General features: G+C 39.1%; 1 protein-coding gene across 10 annotated transcripts in view; it reads right to left on the bottom strand.

Annotated features, from left to right (window-relative positions):
• The window catches only part of shank3a (SH3 and multiple ankyrin repeat domains 3a), a 116,742-nt gene that overhangs the window by 46,275 nt on the left and 47,984 nt on the right, over positions 1-22,483 (bottom strand). For all 10 annotated transcript variants that reach the window (XR_005897851.2, XM_041071335.2, XM_041071336.2 and 7 more), the window contains 8 exons: positions 16,926-17,034; positions 16,258-16,409; positions 14,089-14,256; positions 12,189-12,305; positions 5,410-5,487; positions 4,873-4,939; positions 4,065-4,294; positions 3,628-3,797 (listed from right to left, as the gene is read on the bottom strand). Coding sequence is in view for 9 of the 10 variants with exons in the window: in XM_041071335.2 (XP_040927269.1) it covers positions 3,628-3,797; positions 4,065-4,294; positions 4,873-4,939; positions 5,410-5,487; positions 12,189-12,305; positions 14,089-14,256; positions 16,258-16,409; positions 16,926-17,034 (1,091 nt within the window). In the remaining variant the exon portion in view is untranslated. The remainder of the gene's footprint in view (positions 1-3,627; positions 3,798-4,064; positions 4,295-4,872; positions 4,940-5,409; positions 5,488-12,188; positions 12,306-14,088; positions 14,257-16,257; positions 16,410-16,925; positions 17,035-22,483) is intronic.

Here is a 22,483-nt window from a genome sequence, read left to right as displayed (position 1 = left end):
CAACAGCTTTTTTCCTGCTCATTTTGTTTCAATGGATCATCTCCCCTTCTCTTTCACTGTGCCTCATTAAGAGCGGCTTCTACAAGATACAGATGTGCAAGACATCAATTACACGCGCACACAAGTGCACACATACACGCGCAGATCCACAAAGTTCTAAAGCAGTCTATCACAAAAGCCCCATGGTTTCCTAGGACACCAGTCTGGCCTCTGTAACGATGGCAACTGTCAATAAAAGGAAAGAAAATATATCCAGCAAATGCACTGATACAGAAAGTCAACAAAATGAACTTGGATGACAATCCATCTGTTCCTAAGTATTTGCTTAAATTTACATGTTGTATTGTACCTGATGGCAGTTTAAACATCTGAGAAATCTCATTGAATCTTTGTGCACATTAGCTATTGAGCTAACACAGATCACAATGACCTTGTCCCCCAGTGCTGTATTACTGGAACATCAGGAAATGACAGAAAAACAACATGCGGAAGAAAACCTTAGGTAACATTAGTTATGGCTTTCAAATGTTGCTGTTAAACCGAAACCAAAAGTAATTAGGCTGTAATTAGCATTCCAGCTATCAGATGCTTGATTAAGATCAGGTCAACATTCAAACTGCTTGATAATGACTTTTCTTTTTTGTGTCAAAATCAATGAAAGGCCTAAAGTAGAAGAATGCAACTGCAAATGTCATTAAATGTCATTTTCACAGATGCGATCAAACTAAGCTGCTTCAGTGTAAAATTTCCTCACATGACTGCCCTGCCTTTTCAGGTAAATGGCTTTTTCCTCAAATAGCCCGGCTAAGGTGAGATGAGTCCATTATAAACACGGGCCTATCAGCATCATACTTTGCATTCTAATCATCACTGCTCTATCCTTGCTTTGATGCACTTGAATAAACACATGGTCGTTTTCCTGCCTGGTGTGGGGGTGTTTATGACCATCAAGGAGGTTGGAGACTGTTCTCTTTGGGCAGGGCATATTAAAATGCTGAATTGAAAATCATCCTATGATTCATGCAGACTTTTATCATTATGCAAAATTACAAGGGACCAACTGGTGTCAACTACTTTCACCTCAATCTGAGAAGAGGTACTGTAGGAGGCTTGGATCAAAACAACTTAGTTCATATACTTCTTGATGTTCAAACACAGAGCTGGGCACATTTACTGCATTATAAAACTGCATGGATGGTGTAAAGGGAGCTACAGTTAAGGCCCTACTCTTAGAGCTAGTTTGTCTTCAATTACACGCCAAAAGCAAACGTGACTAATGCTAAGAAGAGGGTAAGGTATGAGTTGCAAAAGAGGTCGGGAAACAAATCATACAGTTGAACAGTGAAGGGAATGGGACACCTTTCAGAGATGACACAGAATGGCTCAAACTAAAGCACAGGAACAGGGAAGCACAGTCTCTTTGTCCACATTCACACATCTACAGGTTCTTCTCTGCTCTAAACCAGTCAGCAAGCATATAATTACTTTTCTACCTCACACACCGGTAAAACGCTTTCAACAAAACAATTCCAATATAAGCATTAAATGTAACAAAAACTAAAACTACAATCCAACCACTTTTCCTTAAAATTAATGTGTTTGGTGATTATTGATTTTGTTGTGTTTAAGAGGTTTTCTTCCAAACTATGTTATAAAGACACAGTCACAGACACTGTAAAGCCCTTTTTAAGACCGTTTGCCCTTGATAAAAAATATTCCTTTGCACAGACAGAACATCACCTTACTGTAAGTAACCAACTCCAGTTCAGTTTCACTTTGTTATTTATAAATGCCTGCCATACCATCATTCTTTCGTCCAAATGAGTGGTGAACATTCAATAGTCTGCTTTATATCCCTTACAATAATAGGCCTCTCTCTAGTGAAAGTTACGTTTTTGATTTATTTTATTTGAATCCAAACAGCCCTATCCTATCATGTTTTAACTAACAACAGTTTACGGTCACAAAAGGAGAGTGCGCTGAAACGCTCATGCTTCCTCTCAGCTCTGCTAAGCTATGGAATCCTGCTATCACTGCAAACATCCAAGAAGAATGAAGTGATGGTGAGATTTACAGTAACTTGCTGGAATCCGCCACTGGGCAGGCTGTTGACTGGCCAAGCTAATTTCACACTCCCCTGGTACACATAATGCCTCTAGAGTTACCGTGGGCATAAACAGAAGGTCCGAAAAAAACAGAAGGGGGGAGTAGTAGAGAGAAAATGTTCAAGGGCAGCATCAGTCTCACTTGGGTGCAGGTTAAGGCCATAGAGACCAGCTGCTCGCTTTGTGCCTTCTATACATTCACCTCACTTTCATATTTGATGTGTGGTTAATTCACATTGAAGAACAAGGTCTCAACGCTCCATGTACAGAAGGACGTTGAGGCCAGGACACTGCGGCCATGCTGAGCCTTCTGTCATCCTTTGCTTTTTAACTTCTATTCTTCTCTTTTTCTTCACACTTTAAACGACCTTGTACAAAATAAGACTTAGAGAGCAAAAAGATGTTTCTCTATCTAATGCTGATCTACTGTACTATACAGTATGTAATGGTTTACTACTGTAAATGCAATAACAAACCACATTTGCTTCATTTACGGTAACTGAAGTTCAGGTTGGAACTTTCACATTTTTCCGTTCTATGCTGTGTAATAATTTGGCATGTAATAAAGGATGCTCACTTCTCTCCAGCTGCAAACCATGGATTAATGAGTCTTTGATAAATGGAATAAAAGTGACGAGAACACATTAAAGGAGAGTCGGTATGGATGAAGCTGTGTCTGTCATGCAATTCCCCTGTCAGACATCTGATTATTTCACACAAACGTTTGCATACACACACACACACACTGTGTGGCACGGAGGAATCAGATTTGTGTTTACTGCACGCAGGTGATCTTGCACTGAAATATAGTAATAAGAAAAATCTTAACAAACCAAGTGTCAGTAAAACACTACTGTACTGTATTTCTTCCTTGGAGGTATGATAAAAGCCCTAGTTTATAGATGATTTGCTTCAGTGGTTATTCATGCCAAACTCATATGCCAGACACACACCCACCATGGCACTTATTATTACTGCCCTAACACCCTAATTAGCACATATATCCTGTAATGGCCAAATGACTTACAGTTGGTGTCTTAGGTTAGTGTTTGAATCTGCCACTATAACCTGATTCCAGCCAGTTTGCACATTTCACATTCTATTCTTCATGAACAGCACGTTTTTTTTTCTGGGTAGGTCACAAGCTTCAACATGAAAACAATCTCCACACGTGTCTGCGATAGCAGCATGAATAAATAACAGGATTCTGCACCGAGTGATGTTATGTCATGTTTATCACCAGTGGCAGACGGTAGCAGATGAACAACATGCAGTAGGACGCCTGGTGACTAACAAGTGACTCAAACACATCAAATGGGTTCATTAGATTCAAGCAGGTGCATAATCGCAAGGCCAATCACAGGTTATCTATTTAAAGGGAATGCAGCCAAGAAGCATGACACATGAATTAGAAGCAGGAGGAAAATATGCCTTTTTTATGAAGCCCCTCTAGTGAAGAAATCACTGGGAATAATATATACACTGTATAATATTTTGCTGGGGTCAAGGAAATCTTACAGACCTGAGTCTTCCACGAGGGCCGTATCCATGAGGGTAGCCGTGGCTGTGGGACCTTCGGGGAACTGGCTTGTCCTCGTCATGCAAGTGATGTAGCGATGGCGAGCGGGAATGCGAGGACCTAGAGCTGCCAGTACTCTGGAGGCTGCTGTCAGGGATCTCACCATGACGAGTCTGACACAGAGCGCAAATAGAGACAACTATCACAAATCAATAGACAAGTGCTGTGTGTATAACATCACAATTGGTGTTTATGTAGATAAGGGAATCAAAACACATGGGGGCCATGTTAACACATCCTTCTCAGATCTTTTACTAGGTCATCTACTGTAGCATTTCAGGCTGAAATATACATACACACACACACACACACACACACACACACACACACACACACACACACACACACACACACACACACACACAACATCTTCATTTTACCTCTCCAAGGCTAGTCTGCTGCTGCCCAAAGGCTGGCAGACTGCGCAGCGAGGGGACAGGGGAGTGACCCTGACGGCCACGCATCTCTTGAGGGGTCTGACCATGAATGTGATCATGGTCGCCGTTCAGGTTGTTGTCACTAGCAGAGCGGAGCAAAGAGCGCGGTGAGGGCAGGGGGCCAGGCATCACACGTCGACGATTGGTGTAGGAGGGGGTCTCCCTAAAAGGCACTAAGAGGAGAAAGGCACATACAGCGTGAAATACACGTAAGACCACAAGAGATTCACCGTGACAGTATGTGAGGCGACAGCCAATTAGCCAATAGAGCATGAAAAGCCCAGTAGGGCATTAGCTGCATTATTCACAAAATAATATTCTATTAAATGACTGATTAAAAAACACAGGGAAAAGAATTGTGGCTGTGAATTAAATAATTTTAGTTCACACATAAAATAACATTTATAGTTTAGCTTTTAAACTGTATTTTTGAAATCTCACTACAATTAACATATTCTTTATTACCAGAAGAAAAAATGCTTTATGTAGGGTTTACCATCCAATCCACACTAGATGGCAGAGTTTTCCTTTATGTCTGTGTCAGAAAACCTGCTCCACTCTGCAGGGATCCAACAGCCCCTCAAATATTCTCTTACATTTATCTCCTCTCTCCTTTTCATTTCTCCTCACCTCTGTGTTGAATCTGTCAATAATTTCCTCAAGCCTCCCCACTGTCCACACCCAGTCGTGATTTGTCAGTCACTACATATATTAAATGCTATATACAGTATTACCACTGATGGCATCTTACCAACGTCTGATGTTTTGTGGACCTTTATGATTTCAGCCAGATCAAAATTCCCTGCTATAATAGCCACCTAGAGATGCAGAGAACACACAACAGGAAAGAAAAATACCACGTAAGCATTTTTTTCAAATGTCCTGTTAATCTCTTTTTTATTATCCTAAAGTGGTTTCATATTTCCACTTGTTTGGGCAGATACAGTACTGTATGTGAAATTAGTATGTGTGGCACTGTGCAGACAGGCTTGCCTTGCATGCTCACAAATGGACTTTGATCAGCACAGGAAATCTTTGTCAGTGTCAATTTCACACAGACTTCATCAACCACAACGGCTGCTATTCAAACAGACTACAATGTTTAGCCAGCGGGGGGGAAGCCATTACGCTGCTTAAGTTTTTAATGGTAATCAACATATTCACTGTAGCAGCATTAGGTCACATTGTAGTAACATCCGCCCACTCGGTTCCAACATTTTAAAGACGCAAGGTATTATAAAACACATATACTACCTAGTAATACAGTGATTCCTAGATATAGCAGTACCTGAAAGGCAGTCTGGCTGTTGTAGTTCTTTATCTCTTTATTGGCACCCCGGAACAGGAGAACCCGTGCACAGCTGTCCTAAATTGCAAACAGATGTATGTGTTTGGCTGAGTTGTAAATGTCACTGTACAACATATGTAAAACATACACACATGCAAGTGAATGAATACATACATTCACAAACATGTGTACACACAAAAAAAGATTCATGGAACACCTGAAGGTACCATTTTCCCAAGCCTCTAATTGGTCTCTGCATTAGTACGAGGGGACAGAACACACAAACGCACACACTTACAGTACATATGCACATCCACACTGTACAACCACTGTAAAATGGAGCACTAGTCTAACTTCATGATCAAATCTTTTTCCTGTATTCAAGTAGTATGCAAATAAACCCTTGTTTAGGATAAAAACTAGCTTTTACTGTTATCGAGAGGCTTCATTAGATGAGCAGAAAACAGATCCACCTTTATCACGGCCACAACATGGCTTTCTTTTGTGGCATAATATCATTTAATATCATAAATGAGCACAGGCCCCTCTGGCAAAAAAGCCCAATTATAGATTGACAGACAGGACAATATGCGGTCGATATGTAATTTAACACTCAGGCCAGAATTCACAGGACTGGCATAGTGCTGGATTCACAATGACTCTGGTGACTCCCACCTCCACCATCCCACAGTCCCACATTTAGGAACACACACACACAGACTGATTAAACATGTGTTTCACTTAATAGCAGCCATGTGCTGTTGTTCATCAACTTACTGTAGGTGTTTAGGAAACCACACAGACAAGTGTGTAAAGCTTTTGGTGCTGTAGCTATAGTGTGTGGTGTCGGACTGAGCTGAACTGTGTGTTATCATCTCGAGTGGGAGACGTTAATGTGAACATAGATGGTAAAAATGTGTAGTTATTTTTAAAGGGGGCAGATGACATTGTATAATGATTGCACAGTATAGTGTGTGTATGATCTACAGTATAGGACCAATAGGGGTGTAAAGAAGATAAATGCTAACTGTCAATAAACTGCAGGATTTTATGCTCAGCCATATGTACTATAGTTATAATATAGGCTGCTATCACTTTCTAAACTGAGTGCTCACGTAATTTCCTTTATAGGCTCAGATAACGGAATGGCCTTGTACTGTGTTGTATTCACACCAATCTGAGGTACAAATTCAATTAAGAGACAAAACATGAAAAATGAAAAAAAAAAGAGTAACAAGGGTTAAAAGACACATTACAGATATGCACACAGTCATGCAGAAGAAAACACACTGCGTAAAAAGGAAAAGTAGACAGACAGATATAAAGGAATACTTAATTAAAGAATATATGCTTTACCTTGACCATATAGAAAACCTTCTTTTTAAAAGTAATATCTGTTTTGGTAGTGTTCTGCTACAAGACTGCTGTACCTTAATACAAAGTGTTTCTTACTAAAATCCTCGTGTGAGTAAAAAAACATATCCAAGACTATATTAAAGTTTTTAATACTACAGTATAGTAATATTTACTGCTGTGAGTGTGTTACTGAGTACTGAGTTTGAATGTCCTCATTTACTGTTAGTTACATAACATTTCTCCTGATGTTATGCTAAAAGAATCTTACCTTCATAAATAACCAAATAAAAAAGATCTGAGAACCTCAACAGCCAAATTTGCCCTATTAATGTCTGTTTATATCGAGGTTTTTACAGAGGCCAGTTACATTGTGAACCATATGTCTTGTATTTCACTCTTATACTAGATAGAAGTCCATTAGTAAAGAGATTGCAGTAGTCATCATGCTTCATTTGCCAAGTATGTTTAAACAACTATAGCTGCATACCGTTACATAGTGATACACATGTCTGTAACGATGCCAACAGCCATCACCATGGCTCAGTTGGCATACTGTAGCAGCTGTCCATGAGCCCCAGCCCTGGTGGCTCAAGTTTTGGTTCCTGGCCACCTGTCAGCGTGTCCCTGGACATGACACTGAACCACAAACCTCTAGGTCTTTAAACCCTGGCAACAAGAATTTCCCAAGGGAAGTGTTAAAGATTCCCTCTGTCACCATAAAGCATATTTATGTTCCACTGAATGTACATTAGAGCTTAAACATGTGCAGTAATTACACTAGATTGTGACAAACAACTAGAAGACATGACAAGTAGACTCAGGCCTTAAATGCTCTAAATGCAGTTCACTTAATGCTACTGATGCATTGCACTATATCAGCTTCTAAACACAGTACTACACAGATGCCCGACAGCTTTAGACAGTTCTGTGTGTGGTACAGTACACCACCTCTCTTTAATTTCACCCATCAGTGTTGTCCTTACTTGCCACTACCTGCAGTGTTCTTTCTCAGTCATTCATCTAACCACCTCCTATGGAGATGTCTGCTAGGTAAAAGACCCCTGCTGTGCCTATATTCACTGCTGCACTGTAGCCACCCAAAAAGGAAATGTTAATGGCCACCCAGGCCCCAAGAATTGATCTTTCAAGTAATTTGTCAGGCTTTTTCTATATCTATTTAACATATGGATCTATTGATCTCTGTTACTGAACTACAGGTTTTCTGATGATTCAACCAGGTTGTTTCTTTTGGTGATTGCCTATTATCACCTGATCCAGTCCTGTTAGGAGCCAGCTGAATCCCTGTGAAGATGCACTGTTACTGGGATCAATCAGATCAATGTGGTCTTCATCCTATACTGGCAGGATAATAGCTATCCCCAGCAGTGGGAGCAGACATGAGCTAAGGAAAGGTCGATAGCCAGAATGCAGTCTTAGGTTTACCTTTACAACTGTATAAACAAAACAATTCTAACATTGATTATAACACATCAGTGTCTGCATACACAACCTCTGAGCCTGTGCCTTTTAGCAAGAAGTAGAATATGCATTGGCTTCAGTCACATGGATGTGTTACAAACCACTTGTATTAAGTATTAATGCAGTGCTTTCCAACTCCCAGTGGTGCTCTACTCCTCTTGAAAATACAGCATGCAAACATATGCAGATCCATGCCCTGATTATTAATATGGATACAAAGAAGGAAAAACAGGAGGAGGAGTGAAGTAATCATCAGTGTTCATGAACTGAGCAGTAGTATAGCTACAGTGAAGCAGCAGAAAAGCTTTTTCCAGAACCCCCAGTGCACGTTCCTCATCGAGGAGCTTTAACCACATTACATTTAAGCACATTTAGCATTCACAGTTTCAACCATCATAAAGCGGCAGAACTAAAGAAACTAGTCATGAAGAACTAAAGAACTAAAGAGTTGCAAATCTTCAAGTACAGCACTTCAGCTACTCTGTCTGTCTGTCTGTCTGTCTGTCTGTCTGTCTGTCTGTCTGTCTGTCTGTCTGTCTGTCTGTCTGTCTGTCTGTCTGTCTGTCTATCTATCTATCTATCTATCTATCGAGAAATAGATGAGTAAACTTATAAACCTAAAGCATGTGTTAAGTGCATAATCGATTCAAAATATGTTTTACCACAAATTAATAATCCAGCAGTGATCCACACTACTGCATTACAGTTCTTCTCAGCCGCTTTAGTACAATTCTCAGATCAGAATGAAATTCTCAAAACTATTTGTTCAATCTTCACATCATGATGTCACGTGTGCACATCATATAAGCAGTGTCTCACTACTTTGAACAAGTTGCAAATGCTTTGGTACATGCATTCAAATGATTATGTACAATTCTCTGCTCTTTGCTACATTATTAATTGTTTATGTCATGTTGATCAAAATGTATTATATAGTTCACTGTGCAATAGTCGTACTCCTCAAAACATCTAGTCATTAGTTCATCGTATAAGTCATTAACTGAAAAATGGTTGACCAAGTTGTCATAATGTGACAAATATATTTCTATACATCTCCATTATATGTTTTTTCAAAATCTGTCCTGATTTGGTAAATTGCTCTCAGGTGACTTGACTTTCTCTAACAAAGGTGCATCTCAATAATCATCAACTGGCAAGTATTTATATATGGCTGGAGCACAACACAATTTTCTATCTGTGACCATGGTGTGCTTACACATATTCCCATAATTGGTCCATACAACACAGAGCATCTTATCACCTTTGTAGAAACTCTCTACAGAGATCTCATCCTTGAAGAAGAGAGGGGTCAGAGTGGAGATCACCTGCCAAAGTATGTGATAGTTTGGGGCAATGTGAGTTTTCATCACTCCAACATCATCAGGCATCAGGATGGAAAGTTTATGATCATCAGCCACATAAACAAATGATCCTCCTGGCTGCCATTGTCCAGTCTCTTGCAATCAAACAAAAAGGTGTAACTTACATTTTACAGTAATTTTCATCCAAACTTTAGCCAGTAGTACACAGTAATATTGACAACATGACTAAGTAATTTGACTGTCTTGTTCGTAGACCATGACACAAGGACTTGATATTCTGACGCCACTGACACGTTCAATGACATAAAAACAAAAGATTTTGAGCAAGTTACAGGCTTTTGCAAGAAATCCACAGTGTTTTGCAGTTTGTACAAATTGTTTTGAGAAATGCACACACATATTTGCAAACTTCAATTCTGATCTGAGAATTGTACTAAAGCGACTGAGAAAAACTGTAAGTAACAATAAATATTATGAACGAAGGCACTGTAGTTTATCATCTATTGATGCCACATAAAACTGTTGCCATAAACACTTAGTGCAGCAAATCTGTTAATCCACAGCTGAAAGTAATCCTCATGAAATGTACTATTTACTGTTGAGCTAAAACACTACCTCCCATCTGTTAAAACAAATTTGCTCCTCCTACCGTAAATACTGTACAGTCCTATAGCCAAATCAAAGTACTGTATATTTGCCCCTTTTTCAGGTAAAATCACCATCATGCTTAATAGTACATGAGTAAAATGGATACAGACTGTACAGACAGAGAGTGAAGGCTGGCATGTAGCCTATAATAATCCCTTCTACCTTTAAAGAAATCTTTATGAAAGAGAAAAGTACTACATCTTCAAGTTTTCAATCAATTATATTTTACAGTTTTTCTCAGTCGCTTTAGTACAATTCTCAGATCAGAATTGAAGTTTGCAAATATGTGTGTGCATTTCTCAAAACAATTTGTACAAACAGCAAAACACTATGGATTTCTTGCAAAAGCCTGTAACTTGCTCAAAATCTTTAGTTTAAGTTTTTATGTCATTGAACGTGTCAGTGGCGTCAGAATATCAAGTCCTTGTGTCATTGTCTACGAACAAGACAGTCAAATTACTTAGTCATGTTGTCAATATTATATTGCAGAAAATATTACTGTGTACTACTGGCTAAAGTTTGGATGAAAATTACTGTAAAATGTAAGTTACACCTTTTTGTTTGATTGCAAGAGACTGGACAATGGCAGCCAGGAGGGTCATTTGTTTATGTGGCTGATGATCATAAACTTTCCATCCTGATGCCTGATGATGTTGGAGTGATGAAAACTCACATTGCCCCAAACTATCACATACTTTGGCAGGCGATCTCCACTCTGACCCCTCTCTTCTTCAGGGATGAGATCTCTGTAGAGAGTTTCTACAAAGGTGATAAGATGCTCTGTGTTGTATGGACCAATTATGGGAATATGTGTAAGCACACCATTGCCAGACATAGAACATTGTGTTGTGCTCCAGCCATATATACTGTAAATACTTGCCAGTTGATGGTTAATGAGATGCACCTTTGTTAGAGAAAGTCAAGTCACCTGAGAGCAATTTATCAAATCAGGACAGATTTAGAAAAAAAACATATAATAGAGATGTATAGAAATATGTTTGTCACATTATGACAACTTGGTCAACCATTTTTCAGTTAATGATTTATACGATGAACTACTGACTAGGTGTTTTGAGGAGTAAGACTATTGCACAGTGAACTATATAATACATTTTGTTTAACATGACATAAACAATTGATATTGTAGCAAAGAGCAGGGAATTATAGATAATCATTTGAATGCATGTACCAAAGCATTTGCAACTTGTTCAAAGTAGTGATAAACTGCCTATATGATGTGCACATGTGACATCATGATGTGAAGATTGAACAAATAGTTTTGAGAATTTCATTCTGATCTGAGAATTGTACTAAAGCGACTGAGAAAAACTGTAAAACAATGTGTGAAGAACAATTAACCATCCATTCAAGCTGAATACAAAGCACTTTAACATTACAGCGAACTCCAGTTTCAAATTCTTTTATTGCACAAGAGGCAAGAGGCAACAAATACAGTGGCTGGGGTCAAATATACATCTTATTCAGACTACCACTCAAATAAACACACATACCGTATGGGCACAAATACTGTACAGTACTGTACATAGTAAAACAGGACCCAACAGCAAGTCTCATGACTGCATGTGTCCTTGAGCAAGACGTTACATCTCAACCAAGTTCACAGCCGCAACACAGTAAGTGATCTAAGAAGACACTACGGCTCTTAAAAGACACACAGCTCAAACACTATTATTTATTATTGCCCAAACTTATTGTAACTGCTTCCACAGACAAACCAAGTACATGCACACAAACATTCTCGACACTGGACTGTTTTACTTACAGTAAATTCACCACACAGTCTTAAACTCTCTTGTGCTTGTCTTGCCACCCCATGACTTGTCCTCTTGTCCGCATTAACATTATACAGTCTAACACACACACACACACACACACACACACACACACACACACACACACACACACACACACACACACACACACACACACACACACACATTTTAGAGCTGGTACCTGGTTGTAGAGCGCACACACATGCAGGGCGGTGTTTCCAGACGCATTCTGAGCACTCATGTCAGCTCCATAGAACAGCAAGTGTTCCAGGTGCTGCACATGGCCATAGCGGCACGCCTGAAAGGACACATTGACTTATTAGCAAATTAACCCTTGTTAATTCAATGAAGAGAAACCAAGAATACCTCTTAGAAAGTTGTGCAAATGACATTTTACATCCATGCTATAAATTTAATATAATACAGGATACAGAATAAAACGTCAATATCCTTAAATACACACAGCAGCTTAAATAACAGTTTTTACAACAAACTAACTAAAAGTAACAGAGTATAATATATGTAAACTGATTCTGCTTGTGTTTATATACGCATGAGCTACTTTGTGAAAATGCTATCATTTATAAAGGTCTACAAAATTTACATCACATACAGTACATTACTGAAGGCAAAGTGTTTATTTAAATTGCAGTGATTCTGGAATGAATGATGACCCTCTGTCGTGTACTGTATGATACAAAGAGACCTCAAATTTTTCATTTTATCAAACTCCTCTTGCTTATTTTCCACCTACACACTGTTTTGTCTTTTGTGATTGACAAATACAGTACATGCACAAACCTGGTGACAGCACACAAATGACACTGGGAGTGCTGTTGGTTTTCTTCCTATTGTGCACATCTGTACCACTAGAATAAGTGTAAAACAACAGCAAAACTGGACTAAATGTGTTCCAGAAGCACCTCGTTCTTAACCTAAACTACTTCCTTAGAATTATTCAAGTGCAATCAGTCAGACAGAATAACTCATCTATCTAAAATAGTCAGTGGTATTCAGTGTTCCCATTTTCCAAAACAATACGAGCAACGAGAAGGAAAAGTGATGTAACATTGTGATAAACATGACTCTTTCCTAACTTCTTTTTGTTCTTTGTGGATTCTCTTCATGAGTTGCCATCTTTGCTCCCTATACACCTAATTATGACATCCTTGTGTTGTATTACTTAATCTACTTTGGAATTGTTGTCGAACTGTTTCTTGAATATTTTATAAACCTTACAGTCTTATTTTGCCTCTGTCCCAATATTATTGGCAGACACAACATTTGAGGTTTATGTACAGTATATAAACAAAACACAAGATAAATGTAAATATTGAAAATTAGTTTTTCTACCGTTGTCAATTGGATTGAACCTTTCTATCAAAAATAGTATTTCATTTTAGAAATAATGCTAACCGTTCTGTAAATGGTGCGTGTATTCAACAGTAGCGTGATTTCAATATTCTTACTCATTCAATCATCATCTTGACCAGATTATCCTGGTACGAGGGGATTCTGGAGCATATCCCAGCTATCGCCAGTCCATCACAGTCTCTGCTCTTAATAAACTATTTTAATACAATTTTCACAATCATCTCTCTACTTATTAACACTCAATTTCAGCAACAGGGCAGGAGATCCTATAGCTGTCTGGTTTCATTATGGTACAAGAAGCGTTCAGACCTCCAGTGTCATTCAGTCACTACTCAAATCTAAGCTGAAAAGCCCTGACATAATCAGAAACAGCATGTAGGCACTATCTTTCATTATGTTTACAGAGTAGGGCATGCCTTGAGGCTATGCAGTATGTGTATGAAATGCATACAATATGCTGTGCTTGCACTGGCTCAAGAACCTATTTTTATGCTTATTACTCCACCTCTTGGACAACCAGCACTGGCATAATGTCTATTGCAGTAAAAGTAGATTGACCAACTTTGTAAGTATCAATAAAGTAAAGGAGTGTAGAAAAAACAGAAACCTCCTGTTACATATACTGTAAGTAATCAAAAAACCTGCATCTACTGTACATTTGCATTGTGTATGTGTATTTATTTGTGTGCTGTGTATTTATGTATTACCTGATGTATCTCCTGCCAGCCATTCTCATCCACACAGCCGACCTGTGCATGATCATGCAGCAGCAGCTCACAGCAGTACGGGTCTCCTCCTACCATTGAGCTGTGATAGAGAGGAGTCAAACCTCTGCTGTCTTTATAGTCAGGTGATGCACCCAAGTCCAACAGCGTCTAGTAAAGAAGTTTAGTGGGAAACAATGCTTAAAGGATCGTATGCAATGTGCAGTGTCTCTTTCCTGGTCCACTCCAGTCCTGAATGGCTATATAATGTGATATATCATAGACATACTTTACCAACAGCAGAAAGATCATATAGTGAGTAAAGAAAGTTCAGTCAATGTACACACAGCACCCCACATTGACTAGAAAAACAGAATTGTTGACATTTTGGCAGATATTAAAGAAAAACTGAAATATCACATGGTCATACTATAAGTATTCCGACCCTTTGCTCAGTATTCAGTAGAAGCAACCTTTCGAGCTAATACAGCCATTAGTCTTTTTGGGATCCTAGATTTGGGGATCCTCTGCCATTCATCCTTGCAGATCCTCTCTAGTTCCATCAGGTTGGATGGTAAACGATGGTGGACAGCCATTTTCAGGTCTCACCGGAGATGCTCAATTAGGTTTAATTCACGGCTCTAGCTGCGCCACTCAAAAACAGTCACAGAGTTGTTGTGAAGCCACTCCTTCATTATTTTAGCACAGGCTAAAATAATGAAGTGATCTGTGCTTCAGGTCCATACAACACAGTGCTTCAGGTCATTGTCTTGTTGGAAGGTGAACCTTTCGACCCAGCCCACGTCCTGGGCGTTCTGGAGAAGGTTTCATCCGTATCCCTGTACTCGTCAGTATTCACCTTTCCCTCGATTGCTACCAGTCGTCCTGTCCCTGCAGCTGAAAAACAGCCCCACAGCATGATGCTGCCACTACCATGCTTCACTGCTGAGACTGTATTAGACAGGTGATGAGCAGTACCTGGTTTTCTCCACACATACCGCTAAGAATTAAGGCCAGAAGTTCTATCTTGGTCTCATCAGACCAGAGAATCTTATTTCTCATCATCTTGTAGTCCTTCAGGTGTTTTTCCTCAAACTCCATGTGGGCTTGTGTGTGTCTTGCACTGAGGAGAGGCTTCCGTCGGGCCACTCTGCCATAAAGCTCAGACTAAATCTCCCGACTGCATCTCTGGAGCTCAGCCACAGTGATCTTTGGGTTCTTCTTTACTATATCTTTCTTATCAAGGCTCTTCTCTCCGGATAGCTCAGTTGGGCCAGATGGCCAGCTCTAGGAAGGGTTCTGGTCGTCCCAAACGTCTTCTATTCAAGGATTATGGAGGCCACTGTGCTCTTAGCAACCTTAAGTGCAGCAGAATTTTTTTTGTAACCTTGGCCAGATGTGTGCCTTGCCACAATTCTGCCTCTCAGCTCTTCAGGCAGTTCCTTTGACCTCATGATTCGCATTTGCTTTGATATGCGCTGTGAGCTATAAGGTCCTATATAGACAGGTGTGTGGCTTTCCTCATGAAGTCCAATCAGTATAATCAAACACAGCTCAAATGAAGGTGTACAGTAGAACCATCTCAAGGGTGATCAGAAGAAAAGGACAGCACCTCAGTTAAACAAAGAAGTGTAACAGCAAACGGTCTGAATACTTATATTCTTTTTTTTAAATCTGCAGAAATGTCAACAATTCTGTGTTTTTCTGTCAATATGGGGTGCTCTGTGTGAGGAATAAATACTTAAATTTTAGCAAATAGCTGCAATATAGCAGAGTGAAGAATTTAAGGGGGTCTGAATACTTTCCACACACACTGCACTGTATGTATGTTACATATCCTGGGGAAATTGAATATTTGAATAATGACAACAACTGAGCGGAAATAATCAATTTCAACAGCTCTGGCTCATCAGGAAATTAATTATATGACTCATTTAGGTTACAACCGTCCTCAGCACAGACACATGAGAGGCCATTAGTGAATATGTGTGACCATTCAAACAGAGCATGTTAAGCCTCACATTCTGTGTATTTAGCAATAGCTCAAGCACCTTTTGTACTGTGTTGCTCGAGCACCCTCTGCCAGAGATGGTCTGACTGGAAGAAAGCATTAGCAACAGGCAGATACGAGACACGCGTTAGCTTCATACTATGGTTGTGTGCAGTACTCACTATAAGTGCTGTATGGTTCTTGCTGCGCACGGCCTTGTGTAGGGCAGTAATGCCATCTTTTGTTCTGAAGTCCAGATGTGCCCCTCCACTCTTTAGTACCTTGATGAGCTCTGCGCAACCCTCCAGCTGTGCTGCCAGCGTTAAAGGACATTCTGTAAGATGTAAGAATAGGCAAGAAGACTAAATCAAAACTACCACGAAAAGTAACTGAAGCTGTCAGTTTTTAAAGATGCAATTTTAAAGATTTGTAGTTACTATTAATAGTATTTATGAAATTGCCTTGGATGGCATGATTGTAAGTAAGTGACTGCTTCCTGTTTGTGTTAAGCCAACCTATTCACATGTTCCCCACGCTTCACACTTCCTCTGTCTGACTATGGGTCATCCAACAGGGAAATCTCCTTTATGAATGGACAATCATTTGCATAAACATGAGGAGATTAGCAAAAAGAGTAATCCAGCTTTACCCAGCAAGCAAAAGGCTTATTTCACAAAATCCATACATGGTAATTTTGTAGTGAAAAGACACAAAGACAGAGAGAGAGGGAGGACAGGAAAGACGCAGAACGAGAGAGAGCAAGCCAGAGAGCGAACCCACAACAAAAATACAAATCAAGGTTGACAACTTAGTGCATGGATGAGATATTACTTTGCAGGGACAGCCTCACCTCCAGTGTCTGGATCGTGAAAGTTAGGGTCCAGGCCTTTTTCTAAGAATCTTGAGACTTTTTCAATGTTCCTCTGCTGCACATACTCCATAAACTTCTTCAGGTTTGCCTAATAGGGAGAGACAAGGGGATGGCAACAAGGGGAAACATAGGAAGAGACAGCTGTGAATGGGTGATGTCAGACTTGTGAGGATGGGGATGTTTAATAATGCAGTGAGAAGATGAAAACTAAAGCTACTGCTCTCTCCCTGTGCATTTGAATAGTTTATTTTTGCTCTGTAATGCCAAGCAAATGGACCATGTGAAGTGGCGCTTCAGCTATACACTGTAATAGGATGAACCAAAAAAGACCAGGGAAACACTGAAAGCACAGTGACATAAAGACAGCTCTTTTCAATATTAATGCCAGTAATCTATCAATAATGGATAGATCTTAATGTAGCTTTGTGAGCTAACAGTAAGTGTAAGGAACATATTATGGTACAGTGTCTGACAAACAGATTTACATCACTAGGTTCAACACTGACATTTAAAACCATATTCATAAAACAAGCACCAGCCCATATGCAAATATTACCCTTCAAATTATAATGAACACACAAATACACTTAATTTCCTCTGTGACTTATGATTAAAATATTCATCACCTCTGCTGATGGGTTTGAGCCTTTAGAGTATAGAGTGAAAAAAAAGCTATGCACAAGGTACCAGAACTAACAGTTCACAATAGAGTACTACAGCCTGAAGAATCCATCTTGGGCTATGAGACATAACATTACAGCCCAGAATGCATCAGACCAAAGAAAAAAAATATATTAAAACCAATTTACTTCAATACAATTTATTCCTGGACATAAAAAATATAAATGAAAACAACGTGATAGCCTAGCATATATCTTGAGGATGTAATAACATACTGTCTGCAGTATCCCAAATGAGTTTCACAATGAACTTTCATTACTATTGCATTCTCTCCAGCTCAGTCATTACATAACCTCCACATGTGTGAAAGCCTCCAGACACTCACTCACACACACGTGCATTCTACAAAGATTAATTACTGGAACACAGAGGAACATGCAAGAATCCGAACAAAAGAAAAAGCAGCTGCTTTGACACTCACCATGTGGGACATCATATATACTGTGTAGCGCTTGTCCTGAGAGGTCAGACTCAACAACACCTTGCTTATTTCACATCACACACGGTTTTCTTCTCACACTGAGCCATCTGCAGCCTCTGCCTCTACAAGCCTGCCTCCTGTCCGCGCACACACGCCACTGACATGCTGCTAGGACCTGCCGACTGCTACACTCACCATCTCCAAGTCAAACTGAGTGAGAGAAATTCACTTTGGCTTTTCCCTTTTTTTCAGACGTTCTGAGGCAGTTGTTATGGTGATGGAATACAAAGACAGCTGTGGTAGCCAATGTACATCAGTGGGAAGAGCACTGAGGTTGTGAGCTGTGTTTTGTGACAGTGCCTGTTCACTCCAGAATCCCTGGGATTTTTTGGTGATGATATGTGTGTTTTAGTGCCTGCTGAACAGACTGAATGGAATGATTAAAAGGAAGAATCTACTTAGATGAATGTCTTCATAAACTCTCTGAGTAACACTTACAATGACAGGAGCGGAAACAAAAATGGCACAATACTGGAACCACAAAATACTAGAACAGAAAGATTTGCAGATCTAGTGTTTAACAATGGTGACACGCCATTATCACTTAAAACACTTAGATTCAGTGCAGAATCACAGTGAGTCTTGTCTCTTGTGCACATTCTGGATACATGTTGACGGTCTTGAAGCCTAATGTGAGCCCAGTATAAGGATCTGTATAAGGTAGGTAAAGTATAAGGATTGTCTACTGCATGGACATGGTCTTACAGCCTTCACATTTAACATTCTTATCTAGAATTTTTTTTTCAGATCTCGTCAGACAATTTTCTACTTCACTTTCTCTAGTGAGGAAGAAAGCAGTTCTACTCTATGTAGTGTCGATTCTTGCAGTCGATTTCCAACTTTCAAAGAAACTGTAGATTCTCCTTTTTCATGGAAGGTTACTGACTACTTTGACCACGTCTGTATCTGTCTTTCAATGATGGGATTTTCCATTAAATAGGATTATGAACTCAGAATCATAATGAGTACAGACATTATACAGTCTTTCTGAACACACCCGTTTTGTGTTCTAGGCAGTTTAATTGGTGATTTACATGGCTTTATTTATTTATTCTTTTTTTTGTACAGTAAGATGAATTATTACGCAGTAACACATCTGCAGTGTATCATCAATCATTGGCAGAAACTGAGTGGAACAGCAGCTGTTACAATTATACAATACTGCCCTTATTTTTTTTTTATTTCTACCAATTTTTAGAATAGGCTCCCAACTCCTTTACTAAAGGCTGTTTATCTGGGACTACCTGTAAAAACATAGCCAGACATTAGGTGGCCAGACAACAAAACTACTCCTGCAGACACTTTTGTTAAGCCTTTAATTCCACTGTCTCAAATACACAGTTACTGTTTCGTCTCCCTTTCTCCTATTTTGAATAGTATGTTGCCAGAGCTTTTATAGAATTTACGCACATTATGTTCTGTTCATTAGCCCATGTGCATTCAGTCGTGATCCATACAGTGCACATGTGTGTCAAATACTTTCAGTGCCCTATATTTACAGCTGGTATGACAGTTACATAGGCCTGGATGAGTAGTAAATGCAATGTTACTAAAATGATGCTTATTTTGAAGCATAATGTGAGCTGAACTGTAAAATACACACATGCTCTTAAGTATCACAGCTGCAATGAACACTGAGTTACTGGAGTATACTGGGCCATGAAGAGGGACAGGCAATAGGCTGATATAATTAGCATTTTTTTGTTCTTTGCATTAGAAAAAAATTATTTGGTGCATTAGAAATCATACATGCACCACATAGTACATACAGTACAGAAATAATCACTGTCTAAAGAGATAGGAGAAGAAGGTTTGGCTCATCCTGTTCTATAAATATAGACTAATAGCAGGAAGCACAGACTCCTGAAACCTAAGACAGCCTGAAAATAAAAAAGAAAACATGCAGACTACTCTCAACTCCCTACAAGAGCTTAGGTAGATAAAAGCAAGCCGGCGGTAAACATTCTAAGATGCACTTCAAAGCCTTGGCACAACCCCAAAGCAAGCAGTAAAAGTATAGACTAGACTGTATAGTGAAGCTGTCACTGGTCTACTGCAACATCATTTTCACTCAAGGTTCACTATCACACAACAGAGGCTCCTCGTGAGTTGAAAAACACAGTGAAATGGCTCAGCCAGTGTTATTTGTGTGCTTGTATAATTCATGGATTTATTGCAGAGTATGAAGGTCTAGAAGCATATTCCTATGAAAAATGCAACACAATGACGTTGTATTGTAGAAACACAAGAAACTGAGATCGCATGAAGTCAGCGAATGGCAAAGACAGCGACAAACAGAACACAGCAGCCAGTTTCTCTGTTCACTACAACTGTCCCTCTTTTTAAGCCATGCTACTATAATACCACCTTCTTTAATACATACAGACAGAAAGATCCTGCTACCGTAACACAGTACATTTCAAAGTGTACTGCACTGTAAAGGTGAGTTTAGCTCAGAGGGGAAGATTTAGTTTTTGCCTTTTTCTTTTCAGACCAAACCCTGTTAACTGTGCCTGAAGCATCTGTCAGGCTCCAAAGAGCAGTAAAATGTGTATTTTGTGCACACCTGCGTCAGTAAGCGTCACCACATACAGGCAAACAACATTTTTTTGGGAATGATTTGAATTTCTGTCACAGTACAGTACATATAGTTTTTGTCTTTTGCCTTTTCCCAAACTTTTTTTTTTGTTGACCAGTGTACATGCTTCCTGACTGTGTGCCAATCTAATTATAGCAAAAAATGGCTTTGTTCAAACAGACTCCTGCTTGGCTGTCTCTGACGATGGCTGCACACAAAGCAACAGCATCTTGCACTCCCTGGTTCGTTTATCTATAATAAAAAGGAAAAGTTAACTGTAAGTTAACTATGTATTTGTCTTTTTTTCCAAATTCCCAAAACATAATGTTGGAAGACAACTCTCCAGGTGAACTGGAGCTGAAACTCTGGTGCTTTCATCACTTCAGTTTTAACATCTCTTTCAAGAGCTTAATGCATTACACAAAAAGAAAAGACCAGGCAAAGGGGAGGTTACTTTTTTCTAAATGCTCCAGCTAAAGTACTATGTGTCATATTGCAGGTGAAGATCTTTTATTAATTTGCCCTCGTTTTGTCTACTTGGATGTGGTTGTTGAAGGGGCGTTACAACAAAACCTGCACAGGGTTCAGTGATAGACAAGTGCTATAAAACTGAATTTGTTCATCTTATCTTGCAAACAAGAAAACCATGAAGAGCCTCAGCTTGATGAAATCACAATTAGCATTTAATTAGAATAATTAAAATAATACTTATAATAACATTTACATGTATACTATATATAATATAAATAGACTTTTTTCACGAGAACCCAAGAAGAGATTTTGTATTACATTTTAATAATGATGATGAGTAACATGTCACCATTTTCTTCAAACACACCATGATACAACATTTATTAGACAGTTTTAGACAGAGAGAATTCAGCTTGGTGAATGCATGAGTGCTGTGTTTACTGCTCCATTTTCTTTGGTTACAGACAACTAAAGGGACAATGATTGTAATTATTACCCTTTTTATTTTTAATAACTGAGAGTGTTTTCAATTTTACTATGTCCCCTATGTATGTGTTTGAATGGGCAAGAGTCTAAGAAATCTCCATAACCCATACCTAACAGGCTTAAAGTGTAATGCTCTGAGCTACAAAAGGCCAGTGTGCTGTATGACAGAGTATGAACTTTCCACGGAATAGGATTATACATGGGTGAAATCTTCAACCTTTGCTGAATATGGAGCCAGAGCAGTTTAGTACTAAAACAAAAAATGTAGCATGTCTAAGCAGTAAAAAGTTGCTGAGGCGTTGAAAATGTACAGCAAACAAGAAATAATTAAATATATAAACTCAGGCATTACTGAATCCATGCCTTCATGCCATCTGCAAAAAATGAATGCAAGTCTATTAAGCTTTAGGAAAGCAACTATCATCACTTAAAAAAGCAATGGATACGATGGAGCAATGGAATATATTGCATTCATTCACACACATACCGTACTTCCACAAGCAATCACATACGCCTGCACATGAACTACTTACTGATTTATAATTTAGTACACTAAACACACAGATTGTATTCATAATGCATGAGTGCATTAAAAACAAAACACACTCAGAGACAGGGAGGGCAGTGTCGTTACTATAGCAACAGCATCTAACACATCATTGACCATAAATGTTTGCGTGCAACATGCCATTCAATTTTATGTTTCTCTATGAATGTTTGAAAACAAGTCCAAGCTCCTCTCACATCTCACAATGTGCAGTGATTATCATCATAATCATAATCATAATTCTAAACAACTTACAGTACACCATCCAGCATGAATTCTTCCTAGCCTTTAAG

Source organism: Betta splendens, chromosome 6, assembly GCF_900634795.4.
Source record: "Betta splendens chromosome 6, fBetSpl5.4, whole genome shotgun sequence".
In the NCBI taxonomy this organism is placed as follows: Eukaryota; Metazoa; Chordata; class Actinopteri; order Anabantiformes; family Osphronemidae; genus Betta; species Betta splendens.
This window is presented reverse-complemented; position numbering and strand designations above follow the sequence as displayed.